This window comes from Mus musculus, chromosome 10 (assembly GCF_000001635.26).
Source record: "Mus musculus strain C57BL/6J chromosome 10, GRCm38.p6 C57BL/6J".
Lineage (NCBI taxonomy): Eukaryota > Metazoa > Chordata > Mammalia > Rodentia > Muridae > Mus > Mus musculus.
Window position 1 is genome coordinate 75,722,466 of NC_000076.6, and position 19,679 is coordinate 75,742,144.

The following is a 19,679-nucleotide window of genomic DNA, read 5'->3' on the forward strand; positions in this document are numbered from 1 at the left end:
AAACCATCTGTACAGCTACCGTGTACTCATATACATACATACATACATACATACATCTTAAAAAAAAAAAGCAGCAGGCTGGAGAGATGCTCAGCAATGAGGAGCACTGACTGCTCTTTCGGAGAGCCTGGACTTGGTTCACAGCACCCACACAGCAGCCTAGAGTCATCAGTAATTCCATTTCCAGGGATCTGATTCTCTCTTTCGGCTCTACATGTACCAGGCACGCACATGATGCACAGATATACTTACAGGCAAAGCACCCATATACATTAAGAACAAACAAACAAATAACAACAAAAAACGCACAGGGGAAAAACTACTGAGAGTGACCCCTCCTAATGTAAGTGTCAAATCCAGGTGCATCTGCACACAACCCATATTCTAGGAGTACAGGCCTGCAGGGCAACCTGTGGCTCAGTAACAATGTGACCCCAGGAGGAGGAAGTACCCATAGTCCATATTCTCTGCTCTTATGCAGAGCAGGTTTAGTCCTGGTACTGGGCTCAGAGCTGTTTCCAGAGCAGAAGTGCTGAGCCAACTAGGTATTAGCCCCACCTCCATCCCAAAACACCTATCTAATTTGGTACCACTTGCAGTTCAGCCAAAAGCAGGAAAGTGAAGGAAAGCTGCAAGATCCTCAAAGGACCTCTAACAGTGCAGCGAGGGCCCTGCTGTTCACCCTACCATCTATCATGGGTGTCAACCCTATCAGAAGGCTTAGAGGAAGAGGAAGACGAAGGAAGGAAGAAAAAAAGAAAGAACGAACGAACAAACCAACTTTATATTTTAGCTAGTACCAAGGAACTGATGGAGCCCAAGTCTCTACTGGTATCTGCCTGTAAAGCTCAGAATAAAGGCGGCTCTGGAATGAGACCTAGCACCAAGCTGACAAAAGCCTTTCTACACTGGGACCCATCCTCAGAGGAGATATTCCAGTACCCTGAGGGCTGGATCTACTAGACAAACATCCTCTAAACAGGTGAGAGCAGTTGTTCTCAACCTGTGGGTCGTGACCCCTTTGGGGGTTGCATTATCAGATATCTTGCATATTAGATTATTTATATTACAATTCAAAAACAAAACAGTAGCAAAATTATAGTTATGAAGTAGTACTGAAATAACTTTATGATTGGAGTCACCACAACATGAGGAACTGTATTAAAGGCTTGCTGCCTTAGGAGGGCTGAGGGCCACTAGACTAAAGGGAGGTCTAGTTGCACCTTTAGGACTCTGACTCCATTGACTGTGGACCAGGAGCCGACCATGCCACAGTGGCAGGTTTCGTTATTCTCCCTTTTCAAATGGGGAAGCAGGTGATCCACAATGTCATACTGCACAAGCTCAGCCAGTGTAAGTACTGGTCTATACCATCTCATCTGATGGAGCCACCTCAAAGACAACCAGTGTAAGTACTGGTCTATACCATCTCATCTGATGGAGCCACCTCAAAGACAACCAGTGTAAGTACTGGTCTATACCATCTCATCTGATGGAGCCACCTCAAAGACAACCAGTGTAAGTACTGGTCTATACCATCTCAACTGATGGAGCCACCTCAAAGACAACCAGTGTAAGTACTGGTCTATACCATCTCATCTGATGGAGCCACCTCAAAGACAACCAGTGTAAGTACTGGTCTATACCATCTCATCTGATGGAGCCACCTCAAAGACAACTAGTGTAAGTACTGGTCTATACCATCTCATCTGATGGAGCCACCTCAAAGACAAGCAGGGCTTTAAGTACATGGCTCCCTGCCAGGAGAAAAACACAAGCTGAACAAAAGGGGCCTCTGAGGACCTTTCATACAGGTGATGTCTTACAAACTTGATCCCTATTCAGATCCCGGCCCCTTCTTCCCTTGCCCCAGGTAGAATTGTAGAAAGGTTATTTCTGTCATTTCCTGAGGCAGGGCAGCTATGTGATCCCCCATGTTCAAGGGCAGCCACAGTGGTAGCCCTAAGTACTTCTGGAGAGTTTGTCTGCAGTGTTATACCTTCAGACATAGGCTGGCTACAGGGGTAACCTCATTTTGACCACACCCAGAGCCTACTTTAGTGATAGTCCTTTCAGTCAAGTATTCCGAGTTTCGGGAGCATAGCTGAGCCCTTCAGAATGCTGAGATCTGAAAGTCAGTCCATTTTAGAAGGAGGCTCAACAGTGGTCTGCAGAGGAAGCACAGAGCACAACAGGGCACCAGGACAAACCTCACTGCCAATGATGTCATTACAGCATGGGAAATAACCTCAGGCTCCAGAATTTCCAGTACGACTCTTCTGCTATGTAGTTTACATGTGTGGTTCGCAAGTATGTATGCATGTATTGCAGCATGTGTGTGCCTGGGGCTCATGGAGACCAGAAAAAGGTGTTAGATCCTACAAAGTAAATTACAGTGGCCATGTGGGTTCTCTTAACCGCTGAGCCATCTCACACCCCAAGTACTCCCTCTTAACCCCCAAAAGCAATCCTATTAAAGAGTATTTACCCAAAACACACATTAGTTGTCGTGATTCCTGCTACCAGGAAAAGAAGCAACACAAAACCAACAATATGATCCTTGTCCTGTGCATCCGAACCCAAAAGATCATCTTCTCCCTTTACTGACACCAAATGATCCCAGAGGACTTCAGAAAAGAAGCCTCTCTCTCACTCAAGAACGCTAAATCATTTTGCCATTTTCCCCTTATCTTGCTGCAGACAAGGAAACTTAACCTGGCTCACTGAACTGGCTGAGCTAGCTCGAGTCAGAAGGCCTCCTGCAGCAGCACAGCTCTTCAGCACACCGCCCACCTGTTAGGGCAGATGCAGATGTCATGCATGTAGAACTTGATGGCTTTAGACTGCTCCTTGTTCTTGAAATGGTAGTCAGCCAGGAGGTAGTAGAGCTCATTCAGCACGGGAGGGGTGGGGTCCGCTCCTTCTGGAAGGCAGGGCGCCTGGCATGAGAGAAGACAAGTGCTGCGCAGTCAAGGATGCAACCCGCCAGTTCGCCTTCTGACCCCTGCAGGTGGTGCTGAGCGGACAGCAGTGTGTGCGGGGAAGCCCATCACCCCCACCATCCCATTTTCCCTGAGGCCCACCTCAGCTGAGGTTCCCTCAATGTAGGCAGAGACTTTGTCCATGCTCAGAGCTGGCTTCTCTGTGCGGGGCACAATGGTAGCAATTCTCTTCAACAGGTTTGCCAAGTCAGCAGAAACAGTGCTTGTCTTGTAGCTATCAAATTCAGGGAGGGTCTTGGGCTTAAAATACTCAAACATAAACAGGGCATCCTCCCATATAAGATCCACCTTGAAAACAGACAGATGCAGACTCATAGTACATGCAAGGTTGAGAAATAAGGAAACGCTCATCTCCAACGTGACAAGCTAAGGTCACAGTGTGCTGGAAGACAAAGCATCTTCCCTATCCTGCTTCTTACATCTGCAATGGAGGGTGTAAGCCTCCATTCCAGCTGACTAAAATGCCCAAGTCTTTTGGTTTTTGGGTTGGCATAATATAATTTACCTTAGAATTAATTTCCAATGGCTCAAACTCCCTGAGGATATCACTGCACAAATTTATATTATTAATGTTATGGATGCAGGAAACAAAACTCAGAGCAGCAGTGTTCTTAATTGTTAAGCCATCCACTCCCCTCAGCACTTGGATCTTATGGAGTCCAGGATGACTGTGAGCTCACTCTCAACTTCTAATGACCCTGCCTCCACCTCTCAAGGGTGTGCTTCACAGTACCTGGTTCTGTGTAACACTAGTGACAAACTAGGGCTTCATCCCTACAAACTGAACTACACGGCTAGCCTAAGACATTACTCTTAGGACTCACGCCTAGCTGGAGCTGGTCTCTAAAACTGCAAATGTTGGAAACTAAAGTTTATAATCTGTGAAACCATGCGAATTTGGCCAGGTGTGTGTGTGTGTGTGTGTGTGTGTGTGTGTGTGTGTGTGTGTGTGTTCTCATGGTGGGGGTGGGACGCTAAGGCTCCACACCCTTAGGCCATAGTGGATGTGCCATCCTAAGGAGCCTACACTTTAGGGTATAGAGTATCTAAGGCTGGAGAATGACTCATGGCATTAGCCATGACATAATATACCCAATGCTACTCTGGAAAAAAAAAACAAATCAAAAAGAAAAGTATCTATGGAATTATGCAAGTAATCCAAACTGCAAATAAGCCTGTGAACAATTGTCATGCCATGCTGCATTTTGAATCAATTATGGGTTCTATCTTCTAAGAAACCCCTTTCCTCTGATCAACCATCAGACCACACCTGCTCCAGGTACAGCCTGTGGTGTGGGTCTGCACAGTACAACAAATCTAAGGTCCTCACAGGAGCTCCTGCTTTCCAACACTGCCCCTGCCAGGCCTGGGGTAGCAGGCTCACCCTCACCTGCTGGGCTGAGTGTTCCTCCAGGTACCTGGCCTTGCTCTTCTTGCTGGGGAAGCTGTACAGGCAGTAGAAACACTGCTCCAAGGCAGTCTCCAGCTCCTCCTTGTAGGGGTGAGTGTCTTCAGAGGCTGACGCAGCAAGCTCCTTTTGGAGAACTTGCACCTGTGACAGTGGAAAGAGATGCCTGAGGAAACAGATCTACAGGCTCAGCCTACATGTCAAAGCAGGACCCCAGGGAGACCACCACTTCATCGACTCTTTTACCTGGAGGAGGCAATGTCTGGGGTTCTTGTATGGCTCGATTCCAAAAGTCCTGCTTCCTAGAAAGGACTTGATATCCCTACAGAACTGCTCTGGCTGGCTCTGGCAGTAGGATCCTCTGAAGCATATGACTGACCCACCTGACTTTGGCACACCACGCCAGCATTTGCACCACCACAAGATACTCTAGGTAGATCTCTCCATCCGTTTACTAAGTGTGCATTTACTGAGCAGCAGCTTTTCTTAGGCAAAGTTTAACATAGAACTTATTTCTTAAATGGTCAGATTCCAATGGAGGAGATGGTGCCAAATACGTACAAACAACTCTAAATCCCACTAGGGTTGAGGAAAACCTCCCAACAAACCATCACTGAGAACCAGAGACAAGAACAATACAGCAAAGCTGTCATGGCTCTGGATATGAAATGTTATGCCTAAATTTATTCCCAGGGAAGTTCAACTTTAATCTCCACAAGTTCTGTTGTCTTTGTTCTACTACGAGAGTCTGAGGCGTTGCAGAGACCCCCCTCCCCACAAACTCTCTCTTCTTTACAGAAAAAAGTGTGACCATCCTGTGACGAGGCACTGACATAAGAGAGAAAAAAAGAGAGACCCATAAAGAGTGAAAAGAAAGGGGGAAATGAAGGTATCCATAGACTATAATCATTAATATAGAAATACATCAAGTCCATGACCCATTATAATTAACCAAATAATAAGTTAAGAGACCATGTCTAAGAGAGATCTCTTTTTAAAATGTTCCAATATGTTTGCAAAACAAGACAGAAATAAAAATTAATTTAAGCATCTACTTGCAATAGCAAGTTTTTAAAAGGTTCCCAGGGTTGGAAGTATAGGACCCCAGCAGACCACATGCCTGGCACATACAAGGCCTTCTTGGAGCCCCAGAAACACACACAAAAACTTAGTCTTCAAACAAAATATACATAACTGAAATAAGAAATGGGAACATGTAAGACTGAAATACATGGAGAGATATACTATTTTTGACTAAGGAGTTCAATGTGGCTACTTCTCTCCCATATTAATCAATAAGGCCACTGACTCTAACCAAAATTCCAGGGAGGGTACAATTTCTCAAAATTTTATACACTTATCTTATAACGTTATGGAAGGAAGAACTAAGAATATCCAAAAGACTATGATGGGAAAAAGGTAAGGACATGAATCCTATAGCTAACCAGACCATCTGTGGCACCAGCACAGGACTGGACAGGCTGCTTACTTACATCAGCACAGACAGTGTCTATCTGATGATAACCCCTGTGTACTCACAAGGGATAAAGGAGCCTCAGAGCTCAAACCAACTTGGCCATCTATATGGAATGTGAAACTGGGCCTGCCTTATCTTATAAACAAACAAACACTGACATGGAATGAAGAATGCATGTAACAGTGTGTTTCATTGTTTACTGACAGGGTCTCATGTGCCTGAGGTGGCTCTGGACTCCTGATTATCTTGCCTCACCACCCAAGTGCTGGGATTCCAGGCATGTGCTTTGTTTTTTCCATCTTTCCTTCCTTCCTTCCTCTATTGTTTACGTTTGTTTATTCATTTGCTTTATGGAGGAGAGGGCACTGTCATACCATGACACACATGTAGAGGGACTCAGTTCTCCCCTTCCATCATGTAGGTTCTAGAGAGCAAACTCAGGCCATGAGGCTTGACAGCATATGCCTCCCCACTGGCCCCGAGAAGGATCTCATGAATGGGGACATCACACCAATAATGGACAAGCCTGGTGACTTGATATTACATGTTTACATTCTGGCTGGATGTGCAGGTCATGCCTATACTCCTAGCTCTCAGAAGGCTGAATCAGGAGTATCTGGAGTTTAGTATAGGCTACATAGTGAGACCCTGTCCCCAAAGACAAAACAAGAACCTCAGATTTCTGTAGATGAGACATCACACGAAGTTAAACCACAGCAGCTGCCCAGAAACAATTGCCCAGGAATGGTGTTTGGTGGGACATGCCAGACAAGGACTGAAAATCTGTAGAGAACCAATTTGGGGGAATGACACAGAGAAGGTAAGTTAGTTCACAGGAAAACTTACAAATTTTATGAGCAGCCAAATTATAAGAGAGGAAACCAAGGATAAACAAACATAAAATGGTATAGAGGTGGAAGAAGCCGAGTGAGGAAAGCCCCAGTGAATGTGTATTCTGACATGGGCATGACCTATTGAAGGTGCCAAGGCCAAATGACCCATAGGACATTGGCAAAGCCATACCCCGTAAGGGCCAGGGTCAAGAGTAATAGCAAAGCTTTTCTCTTGTACAGCTTCCTCCACTCAGGTGTTTACAGCCTGAGACTGATGGCCGACAGAGACATACTATCAAACAAACTAATCCCTTCCATTGTGCTGTGCCTAATGAACATGCTGAAGTTCCAGGTTGGCAGCAGGATGCTAGAGGGAACAGTTAAGAGAACTCTTATCTGATCCCACTTAACTGTCTTTCTTTATTCCCTCATAGTCCCTAACCAGAATTCCAGAACCCAAGATGCCCAGGATGTGGCGAAAAACGTACCCAACCTCATTAATAATTGTAAGGATTACAAATAATAAAGATCAGCAGAATTCCTCTTGGATCACTATCAGTGTTTAAGTCTATATAGTATACAGGGCTGACAAAGGGTCTGGGAGACTGCACAGCACACAAAGTGCTTACTGTATAGGCATGAAGAGGACTCGAGTTTGATCCCCAGAACTCATATTTAACAAGTAGGGTGTAGTGGGGTCTGTGCTTGGTAATCTCAGCATCAGGAGACAGAAAGAGGTGGATCCTGGAGCTCAGCCCACCAGCCAGCCAGTCTAGCATGGAGGCACAGCGCATGAGGAAGGACGCCACCTGATAAACTTACACACTATGCTGGCTAGGGTTTTTTTGTTTTGTTTTTGTTTTTGTTTTTCAAGACAGCGTTTCTCTGTGTAGCCCTGGCTGTCCTGGAACTCACTTTGTAGGCGAGGCTGGCCTCGAACTCAGAAATCCGCCTGCTTCTGCCTCCCGAGTGCTGGGATTAAAGGCGTGCACCTCCACGCCTGGCTTGCTCGCTAGTTTTATGTCAACTTGACACATGCTAGAGTAATCACAAAGGAAGGAGCCTCTGATGAGATGTCTCCATAAAATCCAGCTGTAGGGCATTTTCTTAGTGATTAACATAAGAGGGCTTAGCCCATTGTGAGAGGGGCCATCCCTGGGCTAGTGGTCCAGAGTTCTATAAGAAAGCAGGCTGAACATTAGGAGCAAGCCAATAAGCAGCACCCCTCCAAGGGCCCCGCATCAGCTCCTGCCTTCAGATTCCAGCCCTGTTTGAGTTCCTGTCCTGACTTCCTTTAGTGATTGAAGTATAAGCCTTTATTTAAATAAACCCTTTCCCCTCAACTTTCTTTTGGTTATGGTGTTTCATCAAAGCATAAGACACATAGGTTCTGGGGATCTGAACGCTGGTCCTCATCCTTATACAGCAATCACTGAGCCATCTTCCCCACTTGCCTTCAATGAGAGATCTGCCTTGAGACCTCCTAGAAGCAGTGTCTCTGCACTCTGGCAGAGTACTGAAGCAGGCTGACTCCTGGATAGCAATACAGGCTTTGCAAACTATCAACCCTATGCATGCAAAAGCTCTGTACACACTCTCAGTCTCCTTGACTGTGTCTAGAATCAACTAAAACCCAAACTTCTGGGCAGTCCTGTGATGGATTTTCTTGATTATTTGAGGTAGGAAGACACACCCTAAATCTAAGCCATATGTTCTCACGGCAGCCCACATAAATGGACATGAAGAAGGAAGCTATGCTTTTTTGCCTGCTTGCCCTCACCCTCACTGGCAAGTTTATCTATACTGCAGCAGCAGCTGGTATTAAAAGTCCAACTTCTGGGGCTGAAGAAATAGCTGGAGGTTAAGAGTACTGACTGCTCTTCCAGAAGTCCTGAGTTCAATTCCCAACAACCACATGGTGGCTCACAACCATCTGTAATGGAATCCAATGTCCTCTCCTGGTGTGTCTAAAGACAGCTACAGTGTTCTCATATACATAAGATAAATAAATAAATCTTTTAAAATAAAAAAAAGTGAAACTTTTCAGGATTCCAACAGAGACTGAAAACGAGCAGTTCTCCAGGGAGTCTCCTGGACTTTATCCCCATTTTGGGACTGCTAAGACATCCAACCTCATGGACTGAACAACTACTGGAGTCTTAGCCTTTCTGTTTTGAGACAGACATCATTGGACGACCCAGACTATGTCCTGTAAGTCAGTCTAATAAGTCTTCTTTAATATCAGTTCCATCAGATCTGCTCCTCTGGAGCCCTGATTCACACAAATCTGCATCTGGTTTGTGCCAGGTGCTACGTTAAGCAATTGGATTCAGCACTGAACCAAGTGAACAAAAATACCTACTCTTTAAACCTCACGCCAGTGGAGGAAAGTCAAATAATGAACACAGTAAGTAAATGACAGGCCCCCATAAGTAGTAAAAATTGGGTGAAGATGGGGCAAACTAGAGAAGCACTGGGGAGAAGCTACAGCTACAAAGGATATGCCCACCCAACAGAAGTTACCCAGCAGAAGACTTTTTATAGGGCCAAAGAACAAAGATTTTAGGCCTTGAAAACCATATATATTCATCTTGTCCCTGCCAGTGCATACTAAAAGCGGCCATAATTGCTATGTAATAAATGCCACAATAAAACTCTATTAGCAAGTATACAGGCTGAGCTAGATACTCCTCCTTTGGTACATGCAGAAAACTTGATGCTCTGTAATTTGTCTGGCACTACCTGGCTTCCTAATCAGCAGAGACTGGTTCATGCTGCTTATCTCCAGTAAACCAAGAGAGTGACCACCAATCAGTCGCAGTGGGCAAGTTTAAGACTGACCACAGTCTGTATAATAGTTCCTGATTGAACAATGAGGACCTGTGCTTTTACCATGGTCTATGCCAACGGCTCAAGGATAACAGGGTCAACTAACTACGGACTAACGTCTTTGAAACCATGAGCCAAAGGAATTTCATCCATTAAAGATGATTACCTCTGGTATTTTTGTCACAGTAAGAAAGAAAAAGGCTGCAGGAACCAAGTTCAGACTTTCAGCAGTAAGTTTTAGAAATTAGAGATGTGCATTATTAGTCAAAGATGCGTAATGGGGACCCTACAGTCAGACAAACACAAGCCCAAAAGAGTCACTTTGGCTTTTCCCACCTCTCTTCCTTGCCCCAGCCTTATACTGTCCGCCCAAGGAGTCACTCACATAGAATCGCAGCAGAGCTCCATCTGAATTGCAGCACCAGGACCTCCTGCCCAGGTACTCATGTGCTGTGTTGAGTAGCATGAGGGAAGATGGGAGCATGGGCATCTCCGGTATCCCTGGGAAGACAGGAGTTAGTGCAAAACCATGCAGCAGCAGAGGATGGCGGGGATGCCTCTTCTTCTTTTATGACTTTTATGACCACAGAATTTTCTCTTTCCTCTGTCTTCTAAGTAATTACCTAGCTGGCTTTCATAAGCAATCTATGCTTATCAAAAATCAACTGAAAAAAAAAAAAAAAACCTACCCTGAGAACCAATACTGGCTTCCGGTGCACATCTCTCAAAGCACCTTCTGTGCTTTTCAAAGAGAAGTTACAGCAGTAGGGTCATGCATGCTCCATTCACAACTCCATAAGACTCCTCTACTCAGGCTTACTTGACTACTAAATCGCCACTAAATATCTGTGCATCACTAAATTATTACTAGTTCCCCCAAAAGCCCCAGGATTCTTGGAACTCTGGGCTATGCATAGACCATCAGCAACTTATTTGGGGGAAGGGCAAGTGAATTAAGACAGTGGAGAGACACAGCGCCATGCCTGCCTGTCCACAGAACATGTCTGCTCTTCCCTGGGTATGCTGCCCCAGCTGAGGGTACTAAACTAGTTCCTCTTGCTTACTTACTTGCCCACAGCTTGCCTGCTTCTTTTCATTGAGAAAGGCTCTCTCTGTGTAGCTCTGCCTATCCTGGGCCTTGCTATCTAGAGTAGGCTGGCCTTGAACTCACTCACAGAGATCCACCTCCCAAGAGCCGGGATTAGGTGTATCTGCCACTATGTCCAGCTCTTACCAGCAGCTTTTAGAAGATACTTCGGTATGGGTAATTTTCATTGTTATAAGAAAAATAATAAACATTTATGGTTACACGTTTCACTACTCAAGTCTTTTGCGAAAACAATTTAGTACAAATACGTCATGAGTCCTACAGATATTCCTTACTAGACATTTATACTAAAACAAAAATCACTGAGCAAAGGGTCTCCATGAGGTGAGGGTACCCTGAGGTGTGCCTATAGCATAAATCCTACAGTGCTGCAGAGGCTGAACAAGCCGGGCAACTCACTAGCAAAATCCTACTCACAATACCTGGGACAAGGCCACAGGGCCCCACGGCGTGGGACAGGAAAGGCCCATCCCTCCTAGCCTAGTCAGTGCACGCACCTTCTTCTGTTGGGTTCTGGAGCTGCTGCTGGTGGCACAGGGAGCGGAAAGTGTCTTCCTCCTGCCAGATGATCCTGTGCAGGATGATCCAGGGCAGCACGGAGGAGACATAGGGTTCCTTGGGCTCCTCTTGCACAGCCATGCTGCAGTCGATGACCTGGCAGAGGGCACCAGCACATCACAACATGGCGGCCTCCTCAGGCCTCTTTACATGAGCCTATGCTGTAACACCTTCCGGAGGAGGTGAGGCATGCTGTCTGCCTACCAGTATCCCAGTTTGTCATCAGACAGACTCCCAAAATGACCAATGGCAATCTCATGCCACATGCAGTTATTGACCATGGCGAGGGGACCTAACACCCAGGGGAAGGCAGGCATAGAGAAGCTATGAGCCATGAGGGCATATATAGACACTACCATAAAAGCAGGAGTGGCAATAGGGTTTCATGCACAGGGTGAGCAGGCATAAGCCCTCAAGGCTTCCAGGTAAATGACTGTGGTATGCCTAACACCCAGAGAGGGCAGGGCATGAGGGCATAGGACACATTCACAAGCCAGGATCCCATAGGTGGCCCAGAAGTTTCAGCTAAGAAAACAGAAGAGGAAAAGCTGGAGATCTGTGCACCCTGGCACCCAACCCAGACAGTATGTGAAGGGTTTAGGGAAGGGAGGAGACATTCGTATTTGTGGCAGGATGGTGACTGGACTAAAAAGTACAAGGTACAGGAAGGACTACTACAGGGCTTCCACAGCTCATCAAAGCAATGGCAGGGATCTAGACTATGGCAGAACAAAATGGAGGGTAAAATAAACCTAGAGGAGGGAAGCTGTGGCTCAGCAGGACTTATGCATGGCCGTAGTATGAGTTTAGAAGATAGCAGAGGACACTCAATGAAGATCGAGTGCCCCAACACTGGCCTGGGAAACACGGGGCACTGTGGCCAACCTAAGATAGCAGTACTACCTATCAATCCGAAGTTCTAGGGTAGCTAGCGTGAGGAATAGGAAAGCCCAGGAAGTAGCCAGACTTGGACTCTAGTCCTCACTCTGCCTCTTGGCACACTAAATGCAGACAGAACCTCTGCTCTAAGCCTACCTCTGCCCCTCTGGAACAGGATGTCTGAGGATCTTTGTTATACCAGTATTACATCAACTCTAACCTCTAGAGGAAGCAGCCCCAGAAGGTCTGTATCTGTGGGCAGCTGCCTCCTCACACTCCACAGTCCTAGCCAGAGAAGCCAACGTGTCCCTCGGGTACATAACTTGGTGAGTAGCAGTGAACCTCAGAAGGGCTATCAGAGACACGCCTGCTGAGACAGCACAGGATCAAGAAGAGCTGGGGTTACCTGAATGAGGTTGTTGGTGAGGCGGACAAGGCCAGTGGTCGAGGATGACTCCTTAAGGATACTGCCACTGCTGTCTGACGACAGTGCTTGCTCGATGCCTAGCAGCAGTTGGGTCACTGTGGCCACCCACTCTTCCTTGGCTGCAGATTCACTTGAGTTCAGCATCTGCTGGACAGCTTCATTCAGAGCCACATCAGAACATTCAAAACACTGTCTGTGGTCCTTCAGCCGCAGCAATGAGTCCTGAGCACAAGAAGCAAAACAAAACAAGGGGTGTGCTGTCTCCCTGACACACCACACTGGGACCTCAGGTCTGAGACTGGGGGAAAACAAAGGATAGGACCAAAGACCCAGGAGCAGCCGCCACAAGAGCAGCTCCACACAGCCTTGAAGCAGGCACGAGCACACTGACTTGGGAACAATGATAATATGGCACGCCACCCGCCAGGGGGCTTCTAGAAAACTCTTTTACTTTTGTGCCTAATCTTCCCATTTATAAATCTGGGCCTCTATGAACTGGACCATGTAGCTGGCAAGTAGCAGAGCTGAGACCAAATGACTAATTCCCTTTGTTACTAACCTAACCCTAACCCCTAAAACATAAATATTTTATTGCTGTTCATACTGTGAATGTCTGATATGCAGGATATCTGGAATGTGACCCGTGAGAAAGGGTCACTTGACCCCCAAATGCATCTTGAGGGTTGAGAACCACTGCTCTAACAGAACATAAGGCTCGAGACCAGAAAGAACAAACAAGCAGAAGACTAGCTGCCAACTAGTGTTGAAACCAAATTGCTACTCTCTGTGGGCAATACTAACACATACCTAAACAAATAAACAGAAAACAGTAAAAAGAAATAAGAACTTCATTAAGACACTAGGTTCAAAATAAAGAGACAAAAATCAATAGGATTCTTACAAACCAACAATGTACAATTAAAAAATATAACTAACAACCCAAAATAGCAACATCTAAAAATTAACTGAATGAGAAGGAACTATTAGCTATACTGAGGAACATAAAAAGCAGCTCGCTAAATTGGGAGCTCATTCTTGTATCCTATCCCTTCACCGTGAGAAGGATTCCAACTTTGATGCTCAACCCTAGAAATGCCAAAGCAGCCAAGTTAAAATATGCAAGCCACTCAACATGGCTGCCGCTGTGGGTGAGCAAGGGAGGGTATCCCTGCACCGCTGCTGCAGGCAGCATGGCTCCCTCCTCCCCTCTACAGCCTTCCTGGCCACTGCCAGGCACTCTGAGGAACAGCAGATGAGCACTGTCCCAACCTAGGAACAATGACACAAACACACAGTGAAGAAAACCACAGCCTCTACCTGTGAGCGTGAACAGATCCTGACAACATTAAAAACTGAGAGCACTGCATATAAAAACAAAACAAAAATGAAGTCATGATTTAATAATAGCAAATGACATATGGGGGGGGGAGATCCAATGAGAAAAAAAAATCTTTAATTATTTTTTTTTAAAAAATCACTCTACTCAGTAAGAAAGCAGGCAGCAACAATTGGAAATCACTTACTCCTAGAAGCAGAAGCCCCAGTGTATGGCCCAGTCCTCAGAACATAATACAGGGCAACACTTCTCCCAAGAAAAAAAGGTTCCAGCCACATCTACTGACAGGAACAAGATAACATCTGAGCATGGGTGCCATCCTACAGAGGGCTGGCCCCGGCCCTCCTCTTTGACACTCAGCATACTGGCTCTCCCCTCTACACACTACCATTCTAAGTACCCTTCAGTGGAACAGAGATGTGTCAGACACATTTCACTGCTCTCAGGAGGGTCCTGCCTCACCCACCGCCCAGGCCAGGAGCCAAAGCACCCTCCTACTCCTCTCCACTCTCCTAAACCATCTCTCCTCCCGCTGACCATGGCTGAGAAGAAACATTTGTTCTCACAGCTCCACCTCTTCGGTAGTTCCCAGTTCAAGAAAGGTAACGATTAAACACCAAATGAAGAAGAGGCTGGAATATTTCTGCCCTCCTTCCGATCCAAAGGGGAAAGAGCCAACAGATTGATGTACAGGCGGTGTTAGTGCATAAACCAGAAGGAGACAGGCTGGCCATGTTTGTGTCAATCCGACTCAGGACGGGAGTGCTAACAATGACAGAGGATATCTTAACCATTCTTTCCTCCCGTGGCAAAACTGCAATCCCACCGAATAATAAAATCTAAACTCCTAGGTTCTAACACTATCCCAGTCTTGACCATGTCTTTGGCCTGGCATCATTTTCGGTGTTAGGCTAAGCTCCCACTTGTCTCTTCGTTATTGTTTCATACACAAGTGAAGGCAATATAAACATGAGTGGGGCCCAAGCGTAAGCACCTACCTGCAGCAGAAGCAGCTGGGCTGGCCTCTCAGGAATGGACGTCATAAACTCCAGGTGTTTGGCTCGGTCAAACCCACTGGTACACAAAGTGGGCCGGAGCAGATGCACCACAGCCTTGTAGTCACCTGCCTCAAACAGCCGCTGGATCTCCTCCAGGGACTGGCACCTTTCCAGAGACTTCAGGTTCTTATCAATCTGAAAAGGACCCGAAAGCGCTGTCTGGGAGAATCCCTCCCCTCTTCCCCGGACTTAGCCACTGCCCGAGTCATCCCATCCGAACAGGACAGACAAGCTCACACTCCAGCACTCCATTTTACCCAAACAGTAGGGCCCCTCACCTAACACATATCAGTGTCCACACAATGCGGACACGCCTTCAAAAAGGTTTACATTAATGCCGCGGTATAGTATCAGTGTGAAAGCTTCACGGTCACAGCTCAGCAAACCAAACTTGAACCACCACGGACTACCTAAAACACTCAAAGGCAGAGGAATCTAAAAGCTACTTTGAGCCATGTGAACCCATCACAGATAAGGAACTGCAGCAGGCAGAGGGGGCACAGCAAGATGGGGACCACCAGCAGCTGCCTGTTCTTCCACCCCACAGCCAGGCCAGCACGGTCTGCATAGCTAGCACATCCCTCCATCTCTGCTAGGGCTGCCACTGCTCAAAAGAGAGGGGAACAACTACTTCTACTCCATGCTTGCTCAAAACTTCCACACTTGATGGTGGACAAGCTCCTTGTCCTGCTTCACTCCCCTTCCAGGACCTTCTGCTCAGCACGTGGGCATCTCTTATTCCAGAGGAGCAGATCAGATCTGGTAGATCTGATAGATCAACTCAGAATAAGGCTTCCACCAAGAAAATACCATTAAAAGCTTCCACTCACTTCCTCCAGAGAGACAACGGAGTCATTGTGAAGGTTGGGCAGCCGGATGACTATGTCCCCTTGCTCAGCCCCTGCCTGGGCTTGGATAGCACTGGAGCTCTGCAGTATTTCTGTGCAGATATCATAGTTCTCCAAGGCTTGTTCCATGTCTCCCTGCTCAGAAGAAAAACCAAGAAATGGGGGCAAAAAGTAGAGAAATAATTGTGTTATATCAGGTCCCACACATTCCTGGTCTAGATGCAGACACCCTTAAGTTGTTTTTGCTTATTTGCTTAAAGACAGGGTCCCATAATCCAAGCTGATCTGATACTAACTAATGCAAATCGGCCTTAAACTCCATCCCTCTGAGTGCTAGGATTACAGACATGTGTCACAAAGCTAGATTTTATAACTCAGTATTGCTACCCTCTTACTCTATCCCAAAAAAGGCTTTCCAGAAAAGTGGGGCTAGCCAAATATTTGTTGACTGAGTAAGTGAATGAGCGACCCATGCCTCAATTCTGTGAAACGCAGGATCACTAACCCGTGTCACGGGTGAAGACACCAATGCTAGCTTAGCACAGCCAGATGTCATGCAGACCTGGAGTTAAAATCAAGGTCTGTCCTAAGTGTAGAACTGATATCCTCCTCCATACTAAGTGTGTTGCTTCCCTCAGACCAAGCTGCTGCAGTTGCTGAGATCTGGCTGTCTTTGACACAGGCTTTGACACCAATTGATGGCACTGACTGGTACTGGGGAACTGCCAAGTCACTCTGGCCTTCCCAGCTAGGCTCTAAGGAGAAGCCTCCTCAAACCCTCAAACACAGATGAGTTGTTCCTTTTGGAGAGCTCTGTTCCATCCCCGATACTTGCCTGAGCTTTCTCAGGAAAACGGAAAGGGTCAATCGAGGCAATCTTGAGTAGGGGTTGCTAGGGAACACAGAATCCCTCCCAAAGCTCTGTGGTGGGCACTGAGGTACTTTCCAGAAAGGCAGTCATGTTTGGGCTGCTGAGATGCTCGCAGTTCCCCACCATACCCCATGTCCTCAGACCAAGCCCAGTAGGGCTATGGATGTACATTTCCTCAATATGGCCAATTCTTTGCCCTCCCTCCCTGTAATAGCATGGGTCTAACCTGTAGTGCCAAGAAACGTGCCTTCAGCCAGTAAACACGGACAACAAACTCCAGCCAGCCATCCTCAAACAGGTCCCGCTGAGATGATGCAAATGACAGCTGCAGGAGGTCACCCAGGCAGTGGGTGCCCGGGAAGTCAGGCCCAAACCTGCCTGTCACCACACCAGCAGGGCAGTTCCGGGGAGACACTAAAAACCATCAGAGCACTGTGAGCCTCTCATGTACACCATCCCAACACCCTCCTGCCCCAGAGGCCACCTCCAGCCCTCCCATGACGAGGCACCGAGTCATCCTGTGAGCAGCAGGCCAGAGGGGAGCTCAGGCAGTATGGGTGCACAGACCATGGGAGCTGCGAGGAAGGGGGCCACGAACTTCCCTGACTGCACTGAGCTCATGCGCACTCTGTCAGGTGGAAGCCACTAGCTGGATCTGAGAGAACTGCTGAGACACAGCCCTGAGTAGTCACTCCAAAGCTAGCACTCTAGCTTCTCAGGTCCCAAATAACAGCAATAGCAGTGCGTGTCACACCTGCCTCTGCTGCCACCTCCCAAGTATTGGGGATTTACCAGAGATACTTAAAAGCCATCTCAGAGAAGACACCCACACTGCATGACCCAACACCCCACTTTAGCTTCCTTCCCTCAGCCTTTTGGGGTCCAGAAAATCTCCACACTAAGGAGCAGATGCCTCTTACCTGCGGAGCTTCTGCCTTTGGTCAGTAACCACTGGTCCAGTTGGAGCTCCATGCAGGAGAGAGACATCAGCATCATGTCCTGTGGGACGAGAAGCACAGGGAGCGATAAACTCACAAAGATTTGCCAAATAATGAAGTGGCTGTCTAAATTTAACTTTTTTTTTAGGACAGGGTCTCATGTATCCCAAGCTTGGCCTTAGAATGACTCTGCGACCAGTGGTTGACCTTGAATTTCTGTATCTCTTGTTTTCATCTCCTGAGTCCTGGGTTTACAGGCGTGGGCCACCATGTTTGTTCTAGGGCTGAGGGATCGATCGCAGAGCTTTGTGCATGCTTCACAAACATTCTACTAACCGAGCTACATCATCAGCCAGAATATTTACTGTTTACAAACCTGTTTAAAATTTATTTATTTATGTATTTTTCCCTCTTTTTTTGAAAGAATCCTTTATTTTATGTACATGAATACACTATGGCTGCCCTCAGACACACCAGGAGAGGGCGTCGGATCCCCGTACAGATGGCTGCACCTCCACGTGGGTGCTGGGAACTGAGCAGTCAGTGCTTTGCTCCCCACTTGGGTCAGACTGCGCATGTGCATGCGTGTACTGTGAGTACGGTGTGGTGGCACGAGTGTGGAGGATCAGAGAACCTTCACGTGGGTTCCAAGATCATACTCAGGTTGTCAGGGGCTGTACAGCAAGCTCTTTTACCCACTGAGCCATCTTTTGTAGCGCCTAGATTTACTTTTGATGAAAACACAATTCTTCCTTCCACCTGTTAGTTACTAAACAACAATCAACGGCTACTTGCCAAGATGTTTAGATAAAACAAGGGATGGCTCTACCTAGGGAGGAAGCAACCTGTTGCCTTACTTCTGCAGCAGACCAGACACAGGCTGTCCACCTTTAAACACTCACAAGTACCAGCAGTGTGATGTGTCATCCCCAGAGCACTACGGAAGCTAAGACTCAGGGACAGGGCACTGCCAACCGGCACAGCTAGGAAAAGGTCGGCCCCACTTCTAGAGTCCAAAAGCTGGCTCTACTGGTTCACACTGTTCCTGGAGGGAACAAGGCCAGTGTGGAAAAGCTACTTGGAGGTATTCCAGTGAGGTTTGCTCAGCAAGGAAGCAATGGCTCTACAGGCATGTCAACTCAGCCTGACTCTCAGCCAGAAATCTTACCTGGAATGGGCCCTGTGGTAGTCTGAATGAGAATGGCCCCATAGGCTCATAAGTTTGAATACTTATACCCAACTGGTTAAACAGTATGTGAAGAATCAGAATGTATGGCCTTATGGGAGAAGGTGTTCCACTGGGGGCAGGCGTGAGTTCCTGGCTATTTGTGAAGATGGAAGCTCTCAGTTGCTGCTTAGTACCTTCCCTGCCTGCCTGCTGCCACACTCCCTGATGATGGTGATGGCCTCCTGGCCCTCTGGAGCTGCAGGCCCCAAAGAAACCCTCCTTCCTACTAGCTTGCCTTGGTTATGGTGTCTTATTACAGCAACAAAAAAAAATAATGAAAACAGACACTGATGGCTCTTGTTTTCCTACCTCAGCATCTGGCATTCTACCTTCAAGAAGAGAAGTGGGCCTGACAGCCTATGTCTCCTTGAGCTCTAGAAAACACTACAGCAGGAGCCTGGGATAGAGAATGCAGCAGACAGGGCTGAGTAAGGCTCAGCTCCCAACTGCTGGAGGCCCCATTACTCCCCTAAAGGCCCACCTTAGCTTTTATGCTACTGTTTTCCCAGCTAATAAATATATGCACAGGGCTGGAGAGATACAGTTCAGTGGTAGAGTATTTATCCAGCATGGACAAGTCCCCCAAAACCATGCATGCACACAAAAACCTTTTTTTTTTTAATTAGTAATGGATCCTAGCTTTTCAAATATAGCCAAAGGTTCCTTTTCTTTTCCCTGGCACCACTCCCATCTCAGTAAACAACACTAGAAGCCCTCCCCATGGCTTCTTCCTCATGTCCAGATGTCTTGGCAGCTGGGTTCAAGTATCTTAACTTTATTGCACTGCCACTGATAGAACTGGCTGGTAACAAAGTACTCCATTCAGTCATTAGGGCTCTTCCAGGCATTAGACAGACCATGAGATTCCTGCCTCAAACT

The 19,679-nt window shown here is 46.9% G+C and overlaps 1 protein-coding gene across 9 annotated transcripts in view; it reads right to left on the minus strand.

The window, feature by feature from the left end:
- The window catches only part of Cabin1 (calcineurin binding protein 1), a 118,248-nt gene that overhangs the window by 76,356 nt on the left and 22,213 nt on the right, over positions 1-19,679 (minus strand). For 6 of the 9 annotated variants that reach the window (XR_001779404.2, XR_001779405.2, XR_380334.4 and 3 more), the window contains exons 13-22: positions 17,555-17,633; positions 16,861-17,048; positions 15,746-15,898; positions 14,856-15,050; positions 12,501-12,743; positions 11,155-11,311; positions 9,935-10,050; positions 4,393-4,554; positions 3,084-3,290; positions 2,794-2,939 (exon numbers count right to left, since the gene is read on the minus strand). Coding sequence is in view for 5 of the 9 variants with exons in the window: in NM_172549.3 (NP_766137.2) it covers positions 2,794-2,939; positions 3,084-3,290; positions 4,393-4,554; positions 9,935-10,050; positions 11,155-11,311; positions 12,501-12,743; positions 14,856-15,050; positions 15,746-15,898; positions 16,861-17,048; positions 17,555-17,633 (1,646 nt within the window). In the remaining 4 variants the exon portion in view is untranslated. Of the gene's footprint in view, positions 1-2,715; positions 2,940-3,083; positions 3,291-4,392; positions 4,555-9,934; positions 10,051-11,154; positions 11,312-12,500; positions 12,744-14,855; positions 15,051-15,745; positions 15,899-16,860; positions 17,049-17,554; positions 17,634-19,679 lie in introns of those variants that run through there. The other 3 variants (XR_001779406.2, XM_006513021.2, XM_006513022.2) reach the window with 3 other exon arrangements.